Genomic DNA, 18,802 nt, shown 5'->3' with positions numbered 1-18,802 from the left:
CGAACTCACAAACCACGAGTTCATGACCTGAGCCAAAGTCGGATGCTTAACTGACTTAACTGACCCAGGTGCCCCCTGTATGTACAAATCTTAATTAAGCAAATATATTGTTAGATCAAGTGCTGGCCTGCACTATCTACATAGGCATTTTATCTACATCACAGTTTCTATATCTAGACACTCTCAATTAGAATAAGAAATAACAACTGGAATGCTCTTCTATATTCTTACTTTATGGAGATTAAAACATGATTTGAGTGTCAAATAATTCAGAGTCTTTATGTGGAATAAATCTCACAAGATGATCCAGGAAAAGATGCTAAAATATGTATAAATGAGGTACTAAACGTGGCACCTATGGAGAAAAAGTGAGAAAATATGGGACTATGTCGTTGAAAGCCAACAAGTTTACAGGTGCTTCACAGTTCTCCTATAAACAATCTTTGTCACCATAGAGGGTTGCCATAAGACTGAAAATGACTATCTGAAAGCAAAACATTTTAAGTTTATCTAAGGGCATGCTTCTAGCTATCCAAGCTAGGAAATCCTGAAGGTCTGCTACTTGCTAAACATCCATGATACAATCTCAGCTGCATATAACAGCAGCTAATTTTAGGCTTACCATTAGGAATGTAAGCTCATCCTCTGGAACAGGCTCTAGATCAGGAACGGTAAAAGATTCTGGAAATTGTGCTCCGTTGGTCAGGGCTTCAGCAGCTTTTATGGTGGTTGAGAAACATTCTAACCAGGCCCACTCATTTGGATTCCAGGATGCTGGGTCAGGGAGGCAGTTCTGGTGGTGTGGTGGCACTGGAGGGTTACATAACAGCTGATCCAAATGCAGTCCCACAGCGAGGGAAGCCAGACATTGCATATAGGGGCTATGAACAAGCTGATCGCCACAAACCACATGAGGCTAAGAGGAAATACAAGAATGTTAAGTTGAAGAGTCTGTACCAAATATTATAAATTAACCTACCAGGCACCTGGATGGCTCAGCCCGTTCGTTAAGTGTCTGATTCTTGATTTTGGCTCAGGTGATGATCTCATGGTCGTGAGATTGAGCCCAGCATTAGGCTCCACACTGGCCATGGAGCCTGCTTAAGATTTTTCTCTCTCCCTCTGCCCCTCCCCGGCTCACACATGTCCTCTTTCAAAAGAATTAACCTGCTGTATTCTGAAAATCTGTAATTGTATTTTTTAAGTTTACTATTCTTTTACACCTGAAACTAATATTACTCTGTATATTCAACTATACATGAAACTTTAAAAAATAAAAACAAAACAAGAAAAAGTACAGTTCTTCAAGATTTTTACTCTGAAATAATTTTAGATATACAGAGAGTTACAAGAGATAGTACAAGAATCCTTGTAAATCCTTCACTTAACTTCCCCTAATGTTAACACATAAGCATGGTGCATTTATCAAAACTAAGAAATTAATATTGGCTACAATATTAACTAAACCACAGAACTTTATTTGGTTTTTCTACTAATGCCCTTTTCTGCTTCAGGATCTAATCCAGCAGATCACACTGCATTTAGTAGTATATTTTCACTATATAGTTTTTCATGAATAATAATGATAATGATAATAAAGGTAAAAAAGCAAGTAACTAAACCAAGGCAACCTCCTCCCTTCTCACATTTCCTCCTTTACAAGAGAATCCTGGTAGCCATCAAAGGAGATCGCTCTTCTGTGGCCCTCCCTAACCGTGGCAGAGCAATTCTGTGAGACTCTGAGTAATTCAGAAAAGAGAACCTAGGCAAATGCATCAGTGAAGTTAACCGGGCACAGTAACAATTGACTGTATTAATACAGCTTGGCTGAAAAAGAAGGAAATAACACCAAACAGCTCTGCCTAGGGGCAGCACACAGTGACTACTGAGGTCTGGAGGACAGACTACACAGTATCACAGCCTGGGCTACAGCTCCAAATTCCATTATTCCTCATTCTAGTATTTTAAGGACCCTACTCACTTCAGCCTTAGCTCTTCTACTTAACTTTCCACATGGATTCATCTGATACACAGAACGTTTACTCCAACATCCATATCCACCCCCATCTCTCAACTTCAGGATGGCAAAACCACACAAAAATAGATTTATGGGTCACAAAAGATGATACTCTGAGGGTACAGGTATTTTAAGAAGTTTTGGAGTGAATAAGTAATCTGAAAAGAAATTATACCAACACTATACAAATTTGAGGGTTATTTTAAAGTTTTACTCCCACTAAAAGTAAAAGCAGGCTGAGGATTACTCAACAACTGTTCTAGACATGACTTAACTTTATTTGATTCTACCAAACAGCCCCACTTATTTTCCTTAGACCTTATGCTCTTAATTGCTATGCAATTCAAATGCTGGAGCAGCAGTCATGTGCAGATCTGCAGCAGTGAGTGTAATCGGTTACCTTTTCATAGGCATACTGCTCCTGAAGCATCATGGGTAGCCGCTCCAGAAATGCTCTCATGCAGGGAGCCATATTTAATCCCAGAACACCCTGCTGTTTCAGTGCTGTCCTACAGGTTGCTAAAACATGATTGGCGGCAGCCCATTCTGCTGTACAATTCACGACCAAAACATCCTGTTGGAAAACAAATCGTGCCACACAGTTATTTAAATAAAAGATAAAAGAGAGATCATTCTATTACCATTCATATCTGAAATCCTTCCAGTTATTCCATTAAACACATTTGCTTTTTGGACATTTTATGCTGTACCTTTAATGCTTATCGACTTCAAAACATCCTAAATTTTGCTAAGTAAAAACCAGTGAATAAGAACCATAAAATTTGTGAGCTACCTTGGCTTTGCTGATGCTCCTTAAAGAGACAACATTAATTCTTGGCTGTTTCATAGGACTTGCAGGAAAAGGTACCATGACCACAGGGGTACTATAGGAAGGAGTACTCTGTCTGCTGAGGGACACATCTACAGGACAAGCAGCTCGGCTCTAACTGTGGCTCTATGATTTATCTATAAAGGCCACTACTGCCTTGGCTCTGAGTCTGTATTTTACTGTTTATACAGGTTTAGAGCTCAATTTTAGTATCTTTTACCTACATAAAATATAAACCAAAGCAGCACATTGGCTCTATTCATTAAGGGTATGAAGAGCAAGACTGCAGGAGATAATGTCATCTCTGACTTACTTCACAGCAGGGGGCTAGTATGTATACACATATACATATTTGTGTGTGTGCGTGTGTGTATGCCGTAAGTATTTTTTTAACTAGAATATTAAATTGAAAGTCAAGATACATTTTGTATACTCGAGTTAAAGGTCTTTGGGGTGGTCCTGTGGTCCTACTTTTTAAAGAAAATTCTTTTGAGACAATTTACTGTTATCTCAAAAGTCATGGCAGAAAGTAAAAATCCACTTTATAACTTCCAATGGAACTTAAGTCGTTTGATGATTAGGCATTTAGCCAAAATCTAGGGTATGGTAAGAAGAGTACTAGATTATAAATCAGGAGGCCTGGGTTCTAGTTTTCCTTCTGTCACAAAATAGTTGTATTATCTTAGGCAAATAATAATCCCTCTGGATATGAGTTTTCTCCCCTGTAAAGTAGGCTACTTAGACTATGATTTCTAAGGTACCTTATAGACTTATCCCTTACGATTTTAGAGAACTGTAAAAGTACCTTCGATCTATTTGAGCAAGCAGCTACCCCAACATCTGGAATCCATACTGTGGTCTGAATAGCTCCAGAGCCTATCACTACAGTTTGCAAGACAGAGCCATCCTAAAATGAGAAGTAGTTATATCAGTACACATTACTTAACCTTAGTCATTATTTACATTTTTTTTCCATTTTATTTTATTTTTTAAATTTACATCCAAGTTAGCATATAGTGCAACAATGATTTCAGGAGTTCAGGATTCCTTAATGGCCCTTACCCATTTAGCCCATCCCCCCTCCAACAACCCCTCTAGTAACCCTCTGTATGTTCTCCATATTTAAGAGTCTCTTATGTTTTCTCCCCCTCCCTGTTTTTATGTTATTTTTGCTTCTCTTCCATTGTGTTCATTTGTTCTGTGTCTTAAAGTCCTCATATGAGTGAAGTCATATGATATTTGTCTTTCTCTAATTTCACTTAGCGTAATACCCTCTAAGTTGTATCCACATAGTTGCAAATGGCAAGATTTCACTTTTTTTGATTGCCGAGTAATACTCCATTGTATATATATACACCACATCCTCTTTATCCATTCATCCATCGATGGACATTTGGGCTCTTTCCATACTTTGGCTATTGTTGATAGTGCTGCTATAAACACGGGGGTGCATGTGTCCCTTTGAAACAGCACACCTGTATCCCTTAGATAAATACCTAGTAGTGCAATTGCTGGGTTGTAGGGAAGTTCTATTTTTAATTTTTTGAGGAACCTCCATACTGTTTTCCAAAATGGCTGCACCAGTTTGTATTCCCACTAGCAATACAAAAGAGATCCTCTTTCTCCGCATCCTCGCCAACATCTGTTATTGCCTGAGTTGTTAATGTTAGCCATTCTGACAGGTGTGAGGTGGTATCTCCTTGTGGTTTTGATTTGTATTTCCCTGATGATGACTGATGTGGAACATTTTTTCATATGTTGGTTGGCCATCTGGATGTCTTCTTTGAATTCTTTTTTTTTAACGTTTATTTATTATTGAGAGACAGAGAGACAGAGAGACACAGAGAATGAACAGGAGAGGGGCAGAGAGAGGGGGAGACACAGAATCTGAAATAGGCTCCAGGCTCTGAGCTGTTGGCACAGAGCCCAATGCAGGGCTCGAACTCACAAACTGTGAGATCATGATCTGAGCCAAAGTCGATCCCCCAACCGAGCTACCTAGGCGCCCCTGGATGTCTTCTTTGGAGAAGTGATTATTCATGACTTTTGCCTATTTCTTCACTGGAATATTTGTTTCTTGGGTGTTGAGTTTGGTAAGTTCTTTAAAGATTTTGGATACCAACCCTTTATCTGATACGTCATATGCAAATATCTTCTCCCATTCCATCGGTTGCCTTTTAGTTTTGCTGATTGTTTCCTTTGCTGTCCAGCAGCTTTTTATTTTGATGAGGTCCCAAAAAGTTCATTTTTGCTTTTGTTTCCCTTGCCTCTGGAGATGTGTTAAGAAGTTGCTGCAGCTGAGGTCAAAGACGTTTTTGCCTACTTTCTCCTTGAAGATTTTGATGGCTTCCCATCTTACATTTAGGTCTTTCATCCATTTTGAGTTTATTTTCGTGTATGGTATAAGAAAGTGGTCCAGTTTTCCCAGCACCACTTGCTGAAGAGACTGTCTTTATTCCATTGGATATTCTTTCCCGCTTTGTCAAAGATGAGTTGGCCATACATTTGTGGGTCCATTTCTGGGTTCTCTATTCCGTTCCAATGATCTGTCTGTTTTTGTGCCAGACATTTTAAATTTACACACTTCACATTCACAAAAACATTTTAGAGAAAAATCTATATACTCCAGTGAAATTTAGCAACGTACTACCCAATTTTCTGGGGCCTTTTCTAGATGACTTTAAAAATATATCAATAAGAAAAATTAAAGAGTGGAGAATTCTGAAAGGAGTTTCTTCAGTACCCAAAGTATTAGTACACAAAATATTCCTAGGGATGGTTGGGTTAATTTTTACCATATCTAAGTTAATGCATAAACATTTCTTAAGATAAAAATAACATCTGTACTCTTACCCTTAAAGACCAAATGTTCATGAGCCCACCTAGTCCACCAGACACGAGGGCCAACCCATCAGAACTAAAGGCAACAGTCCGGACAGGGGTGATGTGTCCCCGCAGCTGATAAACACATTTGGCTCCGGCTGATTTCCTATATCCATCCTGCAATTCATTTTGATTTTTAGCATATATTGAAATTAAAACAAACTTATAGATTCAAGATTTATAATTCATTCCTGGAAATTTTATATTTCAGTAAAAAACTGGGCAAGAGGGAAGGACAACTCTCTCATAGGTTTAGCTTGAGAAAATAATAAAATAACAACGTGGTTCTCCTTGGCTCCTCTGAAACTGAGTTCATATTTTTTGACACCCTTCTAAGTGAATTTCCTATTCTTCAAACCGGCAGAAATTACAATTGTAAGTTCCAATTATCCCTCAGAGATAGAAAAATCCTAACTTCTGCTTTTTAATGAGTGTTCTAATTTTTAAATTTAGCTTTATGTAATTTTCATTTTTAGCTCCTAAAATTCATGAATTGCACACGTTGGGTCTATATAAACAGGTTCTTCTTTTTGATGGCCAATGGTTCTGTCTGTTACGTGGTGTCTAATTTCATGTTTGCATTGTTGCATCTTGCACGTTTTAATTTTTTTAAGTTAATTTATTTGGTGAGGGAGGGAGACAGAAAGACAGAGACAGAGACAGAGACAGAGAACACGAGAGGTGGAGGGGCACAGAAAGAGGATCCCAAGCACGCTCTGCACTGTCAGCATAGAGCCCAAAGCAGGGCTTGAACCCACAAACCATGAGATTATCACCTGAGCTGAAATCAAGAGTTGGAAGCTTAACCAAATGAATCACCCAGGTGCCCCTGCCTTGCACGTTTTAGAAGTGAGATAGGTCCAAAGGGCTACTCTCTAGTACAAACAGAAAATCAGATTTATCTTTAGTGCCTCGACTTCCACTTCTTTTTCATTAAGAAAAAAATTTTTTAATGTTTATTATTATTTTTGAGAGCAGGGGAAGGGCAGAGAGAGAGGGAGACACAGAATGAAGCAGGCTCCAGGCAGTGAGCTGTGAGCACCTGTCAGCACAGAGCCCAGTGTGGGGCTCGAACTTACCAACTGCAAGATCATGACCTGAGCTGAAGTCAGATGCTTAACTGAGCCACCCAGATGTCCCTCCCAATTCTACTTCTATATTTTCCTCTCATTAGTGAACTATTTACCTCTCCCTCTTAACCTCTTTCTTCCTGTCCTTAAGCTCCCTCTTCCTTCTAGTTATGACAGTGTATATTACCAGATGTACTTATTTATCCAGATATAACATAAGGTATATTTCTTCCAGGGGTATTTGTATCATGAGCAAAAAGAAAGAGCAACAGAAGGTGCAAACCATTAGCTCAGGGATGCCATATGACTGGCCACCAAGTATTTTAAAGAATTTTAAGTCAGGTGCCAATGTTTAATATTGGGAGATTTTACTTAAAACGCTGGGTTTCTGGCTTCTATCAGGAAAAAAAGAGACAATCTGGTAACAATAGCCTCATTTCTGGATGGCGGCAATCAGCTCTCTGGCAGCCGTGTCCTTTATAGAAAGCATGTGTGTTTCTAGGTTTTTTGTTTTTACCCTCTCCACACCAACTCCCAGCTTTTTGAGTTTATGTTGCTTGTTTAGATGGCCTTATAAGCATCTATCTGAATCTGTAAACTCTTTTTTTAAATCATTTTTTAAAAAATGTTTATTTTTGAGAGAGAGAGAGAGAGAGAGAGAGAGAGAGGGAGAGAGAGAATGCGATCAGGGGAGGGGCAGAAAGAAAGGAAGACAGAGAATCCTAAGCAGGCTCTGTGCTGTCTGCACAGAGCCCAGTGCAGGGCTTGAACTCACAAACTGTGAAATCATGACCTAAGCCGAAATCAAGAGTGGGACACTTAACAAACTGAGCCACCCAGGCACCCCCTGTAACCTCCTTTGAAGTTAAAGGAATTGTTCTTCATAGGTGGAATGCGGTATCAGCAGCAGATACTTTGGACAGGGGTGTTCCTGTGGTGTTCCCATTTCACTGTACCAAAGATTTAGGACTTCTCTATCTGTAGTACCAAATAATATCCATTACTATAAATGATCACCACTCAGTGTATCTTGAATGTCTCACTTTAACAAGCAATCATGCCGTCCTGACTTATAAAAAATAAGGCCAATTCAGAAAACACACAAAGTATGACAATTATTCATGTTTCCCTAATGGATCTTGCCCTTTAAGATACTGAGTAGTGAGTATCTCAGTAATCAAAGGAGGATTACTTTGATAACACAAACCATCTTTGGTTTCAGATAAGGTCTTCAAAAGCACCAGAACATTTACCTGGCAATTTGACTCCTGGTCCCACCATCCTTCTGAACTAGTCACACTGGTCTGTGTGGTATCTTGTGGAATACGCCAAACACATACCAAGCCACTCTGACAGCCACTTAAAATTAATCATGTAAAACCAAAACATGTCAATATGCAGAAGTAAATATACTTTCAAAGAGCAACCAATTAAAGACCTGATAAAACTATTACAGTATTATTTTCAAAATTATTTGCAATAGGTATATGCTATAATCTTTTACAAGAATTACAAGAAGAATCGATATTCTAGCAACATCACACCCAGATAAGGAGACTGCATTCCAACTTCCACATTTTGCCTTATTTCTCTAAGGTAATCTTATGGAATTAGACATTATAAGAATAGTAACAGGCAAACTGTTTAAGACCACTGAAAAGCCATATTTAACGCAAGTAACAGTCCATAATAATATAAAAATTAAGACACACACACACACACACACAAATTTGTAACATACGTAGCCATCAGTAAATGCAATTTGGATCCTTTCCCTGGGAGGCTGCACCAAGCAATGCCATTTACAATAGATGGATGGCAGAGTGAATGTAGACAGCGCCAGCATCCTGAAATAGGCCCCCAGAGTTTCACATTTTCTTCTTTGGCACATGTCATAAGAATATGACCTGTTGGGTCCCACTTCATACTAACAAGAGTATCCTTAAAATGACAGGGAGAGAAAAAAAAATCATAGTAACCTTCCTTCACAGATATGTAAACTCAGTAATTTATGACCTATACTTCCATTACTCAATTATTCTGAAATCAATATTTTATGCAAATAAGATACTGTCATATCATTCCCAATCACAAGACAACTCACCCTTTAATATAATCTGCATTATATACACTTGCTACAGTCAAAGCTCAGTAAATGTTAGTTGAATGAATGAATTAGGAAATTCTGATTCAGAAGGAATATTTATCTTTCATTAGCATTTTTAAGAATTATTCACTTGTAATCATTAGAATAATGAAAAAGAAACTTAAAAAAAAGCATCCTTCATACCAAAATAGCAAACATTATGAGAATCTAAGACATATTGTACGTTTACATGGTTGACGTCGTGTTCTTCTGACATTTTTTTATTTTTACCCTCCTTCACACTTTCAACCCCTGCCTTCGTGCACTTATGTTTTGCCTAGATGGCCCTGTAAGCATTAGAACCAGCAACTCTTTTTAAGGTAAAGGAATCATTCTTCATAGATGGAATTTCTAGCATGACAGGGGGTGTTCCAAGGGTGCTCCTATTTTACTGTTTTGGTTTTACTTCTTTCTTGGCTTTCTTGATGGCTTTCTTACACAGACCTTTCCATGTATATACATGGTCGAAAGATTTTGTGTAACAATAGAATAAGAAATCATAAGTGAACTATGTTAAGAAAGTTTAAAGAAAACTAGTATCAAGCAATACTATAGTAAAAAAACAAGAAAAAGTAACCATCTGGGAAAGATGTTTTTACCTTATGTGCATCAATTAGAACAATGCCTCCTTTCTCAAGTGGTTCCTTCGTTCCCAGTAACAATTTTCCATCAAAAAATCCTACTGCAAATGGTCTGTCTTCACTGAACCAAGCAATGCAAGTTACAGACACTAACATGATTAAAAAAAAAATTTTTTAAGAAAAAAATATGACACTCATATGTCATTGTCTAACTTAAAAGACATATTTTTGCAACAAACATATGCTACCACAACCACTCCAAGTAAATTTCCAAACATCTCTTTGATGCATTTATTAGATAAAAGGTAGGCTGAGAGCAGGGATTCTGTGTAACTTACTTTAAAAGTATTATAATAAGTGACAAGGACTACCTCATTTTTAACCTTTTATTCTTTTCAGATGATTACTGAAAAGTGAAATTCCTTGCTGATTCCAAGTCCATGTACCAGGTTCCTTCCTTTTGGACCAGAATCTACCATGAAACTGAGAAATGAAATAATCCATCATAGAAAGAAAATTATCTGTCCCTTCTTTTGCTTAATATTCCTTACTCTGTGTGTTTCCATATTTTACCAAACATGTTCTAACAATCTACATTCATATTTGCTTCTTCAAGTACACATTAACTCTGGAAAACTACAAGAGAAGTAAGAAACAGTATTTATCTGTGGGAGTAGAATGGGGACATGTGGAATGAGTAGATGGGAAAAAGACTTTTCGCTGCCTATCTTTTTAAACTTTAAGATTTTTGAACCCCATCAAGGTATTACCTATTTAAAAAAAAAAACCTAAATTTAAAAAACACTTGTTCTATTCTGTGCCATGTAAGCTGGGACCGTGATCTGTGAAATACTCCACTCCCCCAAAACAATGAACAAAACCATGTAGTAAGATGTCTATGCATCCAAAGGGAACACAGAAAATAAATGAAAGGAGACTTCCTACTATCTCTTGTCATACCAGGAACGTCCCTCCTCCTCCTTCCATTTCCTCAATTTCATTTATTAACAATTTCATCTCTACCAATGATTATAATTCTTTTCTCTTGGACATTCCTAACTTTCAAGGGAAATTGGCAGCCCCACTTAAGTTTCAGACACTTACACAAAGGATGAATGACTAATACAATACTATTAGATCTCATTTTGGCAGAGGTATGTGGTAGATGTTGGGAGGGAATTATCTTTCAACGTAGTAACTAACTAAAACGAAATACCAACTGGAAAATTTAGAAAACAAAGCCAAAAGTAATATTAACTCTGCATTTTTAAAAGCAAGTGCCAAAAAAAATAAGTTTTTTGATTGGGGGAAATACTTTCTTAATGAGACGCAAGTCATTTACCATCTTTTCGATAGCAATGTTCCAATTCTCGACGGTGCATAGTGGATACATCAACAACTTCTATCAGTCCTAGAGAGCCATCCATCCGTCCCACCAACAATAATTCTGGAGACTCTCCTGACCAGGCTGTAGCTGGACCCTCTTCTGGCCAAGCCAGGGCAGATACCCAATGAGGCTGAATATCTACTAATCCTTTACCTCCTAAAGAGGGAGAAAATGTTAACTAGTTACTTAATCCTTAAAAACAATAATACAAAAATATTAATTCTAATATTCACTCAAGGCAGTCCTCAATTTCATAATAGTCTATTAATAAATACAATTATAAGGCAGGATCCTTCATTTATATACTATATATGATTATCAAATTCACAGGCTTTCCTATAACTACTAATGGGACAAAAAATGATAGCTTTACTTAAAGTTTATTTATTTTTGAAAGAGAGAATTGTGACAGAGTGTGAGTGGAGGAGGGGCAGAGAAACAGGGAGACACAGAATCCAAAGTAGGCTCCAGACTCTGAGCTGTCAGCACAGAGCCCAATATGAGGCTCAAACCACAAACTGTGTGATCATGACCTGAGATGAAGTCGGATGCTTAACCGACTGAGCCACTCAGATGCTTCAAAGTGATAGCTTTATTAAAGAAGGAGTAAAGGAGGGGCGCCTGGGTAGCTCAGTCGGTTGAGCATCGGACTTTGGCTTAGGTCATGATGTCATGGTTCATGAGCTCCACATCAGGCTCACTGCTGTCAGTGCGGAGCCTGCTTCTGATCCTCTGTTCCCTTCCCCTGCTCACGTTCTCTCTCTCAAAAATAAATACAAACTTTTAAAAAAATAAAAAGGAGTAAAGGAAAATATTCAGTGTAGAAATGTCAAACACTTACATCCTTTCCTAATAATTACTGAAAATCAAATTAACGTAAGAAATTTCCCTAGAGTTAAGGCTAGCTTTTCCTTCAAATCTGTGAAACATAGAAAAGCCTTTCTTCAAATATGCAAAAACAAACAAAATTATGCAATAAGCCTAAGATTATAATAATTTTTACTTTCCAGAGACATATCATTAAAAATTGAAATGAGTTTGTACCTGTGAATTAGACAAAATTAGTAGAAATATTTCAAGTGATTCAAAAGAATGCATCACTGAAAACTCATAGCTCAAAACCTATTCTGAACACTTATAGTTGTATGTGAAAAGAATTTTTAGCTTACAACTACCAGGTTAGTCAAAACTCTTAGAAAGAGAAGTCAGGAAATGATCATTTCCTCTTTAATTTAAACTATAATATGCACACATCTACACAGCTGAAGAACAGACTGTGAGTTTCAAGGTGAAAGGAAGCCACTGTTTGGACTCAGAAAGCTAAAAAAAAAAGGCTTAAAAAGTACCTTCAGTAATTTGCTAGTATTGGCATGACTCTTACCATTAACTTGCCAAATATTCACCATCTTTTCCAAGGCCCCAGCTAGATATTTGCCACTGATACTCCAGGAAACAGGTGAGAAACTTGGATCACTGGGTGACCCCAGGCTCTCCTCAGCATCTCCTTCTCTAAAATATAAAAGACACATATGGGATTCTAATCCTCATCATCCAAAAATATATAAAACCTCAAATCTTAAAATAAAGGTTTCATATGGACTGAAGTAAATAATAGAGACTCTTCATTTCAGAAGCTTGGCTAGCAGTATTTGACAATCACATATTTGCTAGCATTTGTCATGGTGTGAAAAATGTAGAATTAAAGAAGAGTGATGCTTAGATTACCCAATTACCATAGTAGATAATTTCTCAACAAAGACATTCTGATTCTTTACAGGTTGTAAACCTGGTTATTATTCAGAGCACAATGATTCTTGTTTGCCTAATCTCTAGGGAAGCTCTCAGAAAGGAAATACCTATGCCAGCTATAAAACTATAAAGGCTGTTAACATTCTGTAAGAAATATCATTAATTCCTAAATAATCCTTAAAGAATGATGGAATATTAGCCTACTGTTTTACAGAATTTAACATTTATAATGCTAGCATAGTAGACCTTGATTTAATTCTAAGACACTGATTGTTAAAATTTTTATTTTCTTAATTACTATCCCGGAAATTTAAAAACACACACCAGAGATATAGTAAGACTATTCTAAAAGAAAAACTGTAGGGGGCCTGGGTGGCTCAGATGGTTGAGCATCCAACTCTTGATTTCAGCTCAGGTCATGATCCCATGGTTGTGGGATCGAACCCCGCACTGGGCTCCATGCTAAGTGTGGAGTCTGCTTAAGATCCTCTCTCTCAGAGCACCTGGTGGACTCAAACAGTTATGCATCTGACTCTTGATTTCAGCTCAGGTCATGATCTCACAGTTTGTGGGAATGAGCCCCATGTTGGGCTCTGCGCTGATAGTGCAAAGCTTACTTGGGATTCATTCTCTCTCTCTCTCTCTCTCTCTCTCTCTCTCTCTCTGCCTCTCCCCTGCTCTCAAAATAAATAAACTTAATCAGGGCACCTGGATGGCTCAGTTGGTTGAGCATCTGACTTCGGCTCAGATTATGATCTCCCAGTTTGTGGGTTCAAGCCCCACATCAGGCTCTGTGCTGACAGCTCAGAGCCTGGAGTTTGTTTCGGATTCTGTGTCTTCCCCCCCGACCACCCCTCCCTCACCTGTTCTCTGTCTCCCTCTCTTTCTCAAATATAAACATTAAAAAATTTTTTTTTTAATTTTCCCTTTCTCTCCCTCTGCCCCCTCCCTGGCTCTTGCTCTCTAAAAAATAAAACAAATTAAAATTAAGAAAAAAATAAAAGAAAAATTGTAATAACTTTTAATGACACGGTGATTACATTAACACAACCAAGATGAAGCATGTTTAGGATTCTCTTATTTTAAATGTTACACATGAGAGCTGATGTTAGCACTCACAATCTGTTGAACACACAGGTTTGTTGCAGTGAATATTGCTTCTTAGTAACATTCCATACCCGGATGGTACCATCATTGCCACTTGTAGCCAAAAGTCCTTTTTTATTACACCAAACACAAGTCATCACCTAGAAAGGTTGAAAAAGTCCAATGATTTTTAATTAAGTTTTTTATTTTAATTCTAGTATAGTTAATATACCGTGTTATATTAATTGCAGGTGCACAATGTAGTGATTCAACAATCCTATACATTACTCAGTGCTCATCATGATTAGTGTACTTTTAACCCCTTCACCTATTTCACTCACACTCCCACCCACCTCCCTTCTGGTAACCTTCTCTACAGAGTTCTGTTAGAGTTAAGAGTCCACTCTTTGGCTTGTCTCTTTTTTATTCCTTTATTCGTTTGTTTTGTTTCTTAAATTCCACATATGAGTGTAATCATGGTATTATCTTTCTCTGATTAATTTATTTTGTTTAGCATTATACTCTCCAGCTCCAGCCATGTTGTTGCAAATGGCAAGATTTCATTCTGACAAAGTCCAACATTTTTGAGCAAGTTTTGATTCAAATGATTTTGTCATTCTATATCTATCAAATTAAAAAATAATCTACCAGGAAATTGTAAAAGAAAAATATTCATGTTATAGCATAATATACATGGTTTCACTCTTTCCTAATTGGCTTGTAAACATACATCTATTTGTATGGCTTTAAAGTACTATGCCTAAACTCATTTGAGTTATTGCAGACCTATGAGAATCTTTACTAAACATGTTTATTTAATTCAATAAAGTATAAATATTTCAACATATGTTGTACAAAATAAACAACACAGACTAAGAAGTGACTTTTAAAGTGGTAATAACGGAAGTCAGTCTTCATTTCCTAAACTGCCCTTGTCAATGCTCAAGGGTCTGGTAAGTTAGATTAACACAGCGGTTAACAATTTCTTCTCCTCTTGCACATATAAGCCCTCATCTTTTGTGAGGTAATTCCCTTGGTTTTCTTCTCATCCCCCATCTGATTTTTCTATTTGTACACTACTATGTCAACCCAACGTACAGAGAAAAGAAAGCTGGTAACTACTAGACAAATATTGGTAATTGTGCATGTGTGTGCACGAGGCAGAGAGAGAGAGAGACACTTAAGATCTAAGCTCTCAGAGAAGGGCAGAAACTATTTCATCTTACATAAGGTGATTAACATACTTAGGGCTCAAAATACATACTCTGTTTTGATGAGCCTCCAACTTGATAAAGGAGCATTTCCTGAGATCTCCTCCCATATCAGCGAGTGTTTGGGGAGTAGTTTGGTTGTCGCGGTCATGTGCAGCAAGAGTGCGCACAAGCTGTTGAGCAGCCCATTGCCTATGCTGTGAGGACAGCCTGGAGGAGAGGCAGCAGGCTGCCAGGGCATTAGCCAGCTCCAGAGGGCCTACAGCAGAAGGATCATAGGAAGGATGGGCATACAATTGGGCAGTTAAACCTGCTTAAACAAAACAATGAAATGATGCCCAGGTAAGAGCTGGTGGTGGTAAACAAAAAAAATGGGTTAACCCATATCTTTTAAAAATTAGCACTTTTGCAAGCAATCAATTCACTAAGATATGCATACAAGGTATAAAGCATTTATCTCCTATCACATTCTCTAATAAATCTGATTCATTGCAAATATACATTTATATACACCAAGACTCTTTGCTCTAAGTACACACAGATTCAGAATGCATCAGAAATAATTTCAAAGCCAGGGCAGAGACAGCATGCCCTAAAAAGTAAGAGTTTGGCTTTTGCTGCTCAAAAGTGATCATAACAGCCAGTCAAGAGGCTGGGCTGATAGATCCCAAAGCCCATCTATCTTGGCCGAATGGTCCTGATGAAGAGAAGGGTAGAGACAATAGTGATTAAGGAGTCCCTTCAAACTGTTATCATCTTATGACAAAGAGAAAAATAACCGTATCTTTACATAAATTTTATTAAGGACACCTAACCAAGATTATTATCTATTGTGATTCAAACCATAATCTAATAGAATAATCAAACCAAGATTAATTTGGTACATTTTCTAATATCTGTTTCCATGCACCATGAGAAAGGATCCATGTAGTTTTTTATGATCTGAACTTAAGAAGTATACATGACGCTGTGTAATTTATCACTTACAACAACTCTAAAACACATTTTAAAAAGCACACATCAAATTGATTACAAGACTGTATATTTAAAATGGTAAATGGTATGAAACTTACCTTTCTTTTCAACTTCAGATTTATCATAGTTAGGTCTCAGTTTGGCCCCCTTGTCTGCTAGTAATGCCACAAGGGCCTGAGTTACAACAAAGTTTGGGGAGGTTACAAGCTTATTCTCTTCAGCAATTCCTCGGAGAAAGCTGGGTAGAAACTTTCGCTGAATTGGATCATCGACCGTGGTTAGATTTACACCTGTTGCAGCAGAAATCAAGTTCTGAAGAGGCAATTGGAACAAACAGGTTTAATTTTTACATATAATTTTGGAACAAAAAGATTTCACCTCAAAAGGCTCTTTAAGAATTGGTCAGAAATAACGCAACACGAAAAGCACTGAAAACCAGCTTACCTGTGTACACAACTGCACCAGGAGTTTGGCAGCACTAGGAGTGTTTGATGCCAGACATCCCACTGCTGTGCTCAGATAGGCCAGGCAAGAGATGGGCTTACTGGCCTTGCTGTGCCCGCCTCGTGAGCGTTCTGAGGTGCTTGCCATGGCAGAAGGGCTGGTAGAAAGGCCAGCTCTCCCTGCTGCGGCCAAGCACATTAACCGAACCAGTGTTCGGATATCTGTAAGCCCCAGAGATTCCAGGCCAGCAGCCAGGCTACAGCTGGAACCACTGCCAAGAAAGAAAAAACACTTCAGATGGATAAAGAAAACAGATTTCTGAAGGGACCACTGGGAGCCCCACCTATCAGCCAAAGTACCAATAACTAAAATAAAAGTCAAGCTGCAATATTACTAGCCATATGTATCTTAAGATAAGTCAAAAAATATTAAGCTGGAAACTTAAGATTTTAATTATTTTAATTTCATGAACTTGGAAGTATAACTAAGTATAATACACAAGAAAGTTCACAAACTGTGAGTTTTCACAAACAGGACCAACATAACCAACACCTCAGAAGCCTGCTTGGGTTCTTCTCAGTCACTAGACCCCTAAAAGTAACGAATACCACTGACTTTTTAAGTCATGTATCAGTTTTGCCTGTTTTGAACTTTATATAAATAAGATAAAGTCTGTAATCTTTTGTGTCTGGCTTCTTTTAAGACTCATCCACGTTGTTGCATTATAGCAGTAGATACTCTTTTTCACTGACATATTAATAAAATCTACCATAATTCATTTCTCCATACAGATGACAATTAGGTGGTTTCTAGCATGGGGCTATTATAAATAGCAGTGCCATGAAGTTCTTGCTTATGTCTTCTGGTGCACATATAGAAGCATTTCTGCCGAAAATATACCCAGGAGTAGCTTTCTAGGTGATAGAGTATGTTCACATTCACCTTTGGTTGGTACTATTGAACGGTTTTCCAAAGTAGCTGTACCAATTCACTTCCTTACTGGCAGTGTGTTCTGGGTGTTCCACATTTTCTAGGTGCTCACATTTTCCCACCGGTCTTTTCGATTTTAGCCTTTCTAATAGGTGTATTTATATCTCACTGGTTTTCCATTTTCATTTCTCTGAAGACTAATGAGGCTGAAGACCTTATTTTCCATGTTTACTGGCCATTTGGAGATCCTCTTGTATTATTTTGCATTTTGCCCACTTCTATGGGTTGTCTCTTCTTCTCATGGATTTGTAGAAATTCTTTACATGTTCTGTTGGTTATATGCATTGTTCATATGTTCTCCCATTAAGTGGCTCATTTTTTTTACTTTCTGACTTTTTATTTTCTTAATGACTTTTGCTGAAGAGAAGTTCTTTTTTAATGTAGTTCAATTTATCAATCTTTTTCTTGATGATGAATGGTTTTTGTGACTCACTTAAGAAAACTGTACCTATCCCAAGACTGAGAATAAATTCTTCCTACCTTAGAGAAACATTATTGATTTATCTTTCACATTTAGATCTAAGAGCCACTTGGAAATATTTGTCTTATATAGTGTGAGGTTGGGGCCAAGACTCACTTTTTCCTGTTGAATAAACCATGTGACCTAAGCCCAAGTTAGTGAGGAGACATGCTTTCCTCATTGTTCTGCCATATAAACATTATCATAAATCAAACCATACACCAAGTGTTTATCTATATGTGTGGGTCAGTTTCTAAATTCTGTTCTCCACTATCCAATACCAGAGTCTCATCTATTTTTGAATTTTTATTTCAGGGTCCTTCTGTCTTCACTGATTTACTTTTATATACCTCTACTCAACAATTCTTTTTTTTTTTTAAGTTTATTTATTTATTTTTGAGAGATACAGAGATAGTGCAAGTGGGGGAGGGGCACAGAGAGGGAGACAGAGAATCCCAAGCAGGCTCTGCACTGTCAGCATGGAGCCCAACGTGGGGCTCGAACTCACACGAAACCGTGAGATCATGACCTGAGGTGAAACCAACAGTCAGACGCTTAAGTGACTGAGCCACCCAGGCGCCCCTGCTTAACCATTTCTTAAATGGATGTCTTTTAGGTATTCTTGGCTCTCTTCCTTTTTTAATATTACATTCTACAGTATGAACATGGCAGGAGTCTCCATGATGGAATCTGCAGGTTGAAATAGCTACACAGTTGGGTCAATTTTGCAGAAAATTCATTCAACCTTTTGATTTTATCCTGCATCAAATGGATTGAAAGCTTTAGTTTCTCATTTCAGATAATAAAATTTAAAATGTTTGCAGTTTACTCAGCTACTATAATACTCTTATTTTCTACCTAAAAAGAGCTAAGTATTTACCAACTGGATGAATGAATAACAATGATGACTATCTCCAACTTCTTTCATTTGACAGCCTAGATACTCAAGGCTCTAAAAATTCTATCTCATCCTC

At 37.6% G+C, this 18,802-nt stretch overlaps 1 protein-coding gene across 10 annotated transcripts in view; it reads right to left on the bottom strand.

Moving 5' to 3' along the window:
• The window catches only part of HERC1 (HECT and RLD domain containing E3 ubiquitin protein ligase family member 1), a 186,294-nt gene that overhangs the window by 22,121 nt on the left and 145,371 nt on the right, over positions 1–18,802 (bottom strand). For 9 of the 10 annotated variants that reach the window (XM_042941773.1, XM_042941772.1, XM_042941777.1 and 6 more), the window contains 13 exons: positions 16,379–16,649; positions 16,033–16,246; positions 15,013–15,269; positions 13,782–13,909; positions 12,295–12,422; positions 10,869–11,069; positions 9,545–9,675; positions 8,541–8,740; positions 8,053–8,158; positions 5,700–5,846; positions 3,652–3,753; positions 2,418–2,591; positions 623–916 (listed from right to left, as the gene is read on the bottom strand). In XM_042941773.1, the coding sequence (XP_042797707.1) occupies positions 623–916; positions 2,418–2,591; positions 3,652–3,753; positions 5,700–5,846; positions 8,053–8,158; positions 8,541–8,740; positions 9,545–9,675; positions 10,869–11,069; positions 12,295–12,422; positions 13,782–13,909; positions 15,013–15,269; positions 16,033–16,246; positions 16,379–16,649 (2,353 nt within the window). The remainder of the gene's footprint in view (positions 1–622; positions 917–2,417; positions 2,592–3,651; positions 3,754–5,699; positions 5,847–8,052; positions 8,159–8,540; positions 8,741–9,544; positions 9,676–10,868; positions 11,070–12,294; positions 12,423–13,781; positions 13,910–15,012; positions 15,270–16,032; positions 16,247–16,378; positions 16,650–18,802) is intronic. The other variant, XM_042941782.1, reaches the window with a different exon arrangement.

The sequence above is a fragment of the Panthera leo genome, chromosome B3 (genome assembly GCF_018350215.1).
Source record: "Panthera leo isolate Ple1 chromosome B3, P.leo_Ple1_pat1.1, whole genome shotgun sequence".
In the NCBI taxonomy this organism is placed as follows: Eukaryota; Metazoa; Chordata; class Mammalia; order Carnivora; family Felidae; genus Panthera; species Panthera leo.
The sequence above is the reverse complement of the archived record's forward strand: the minus strand, read 5'-3'. Positions and strand labels throughout refer to the sequence as shown.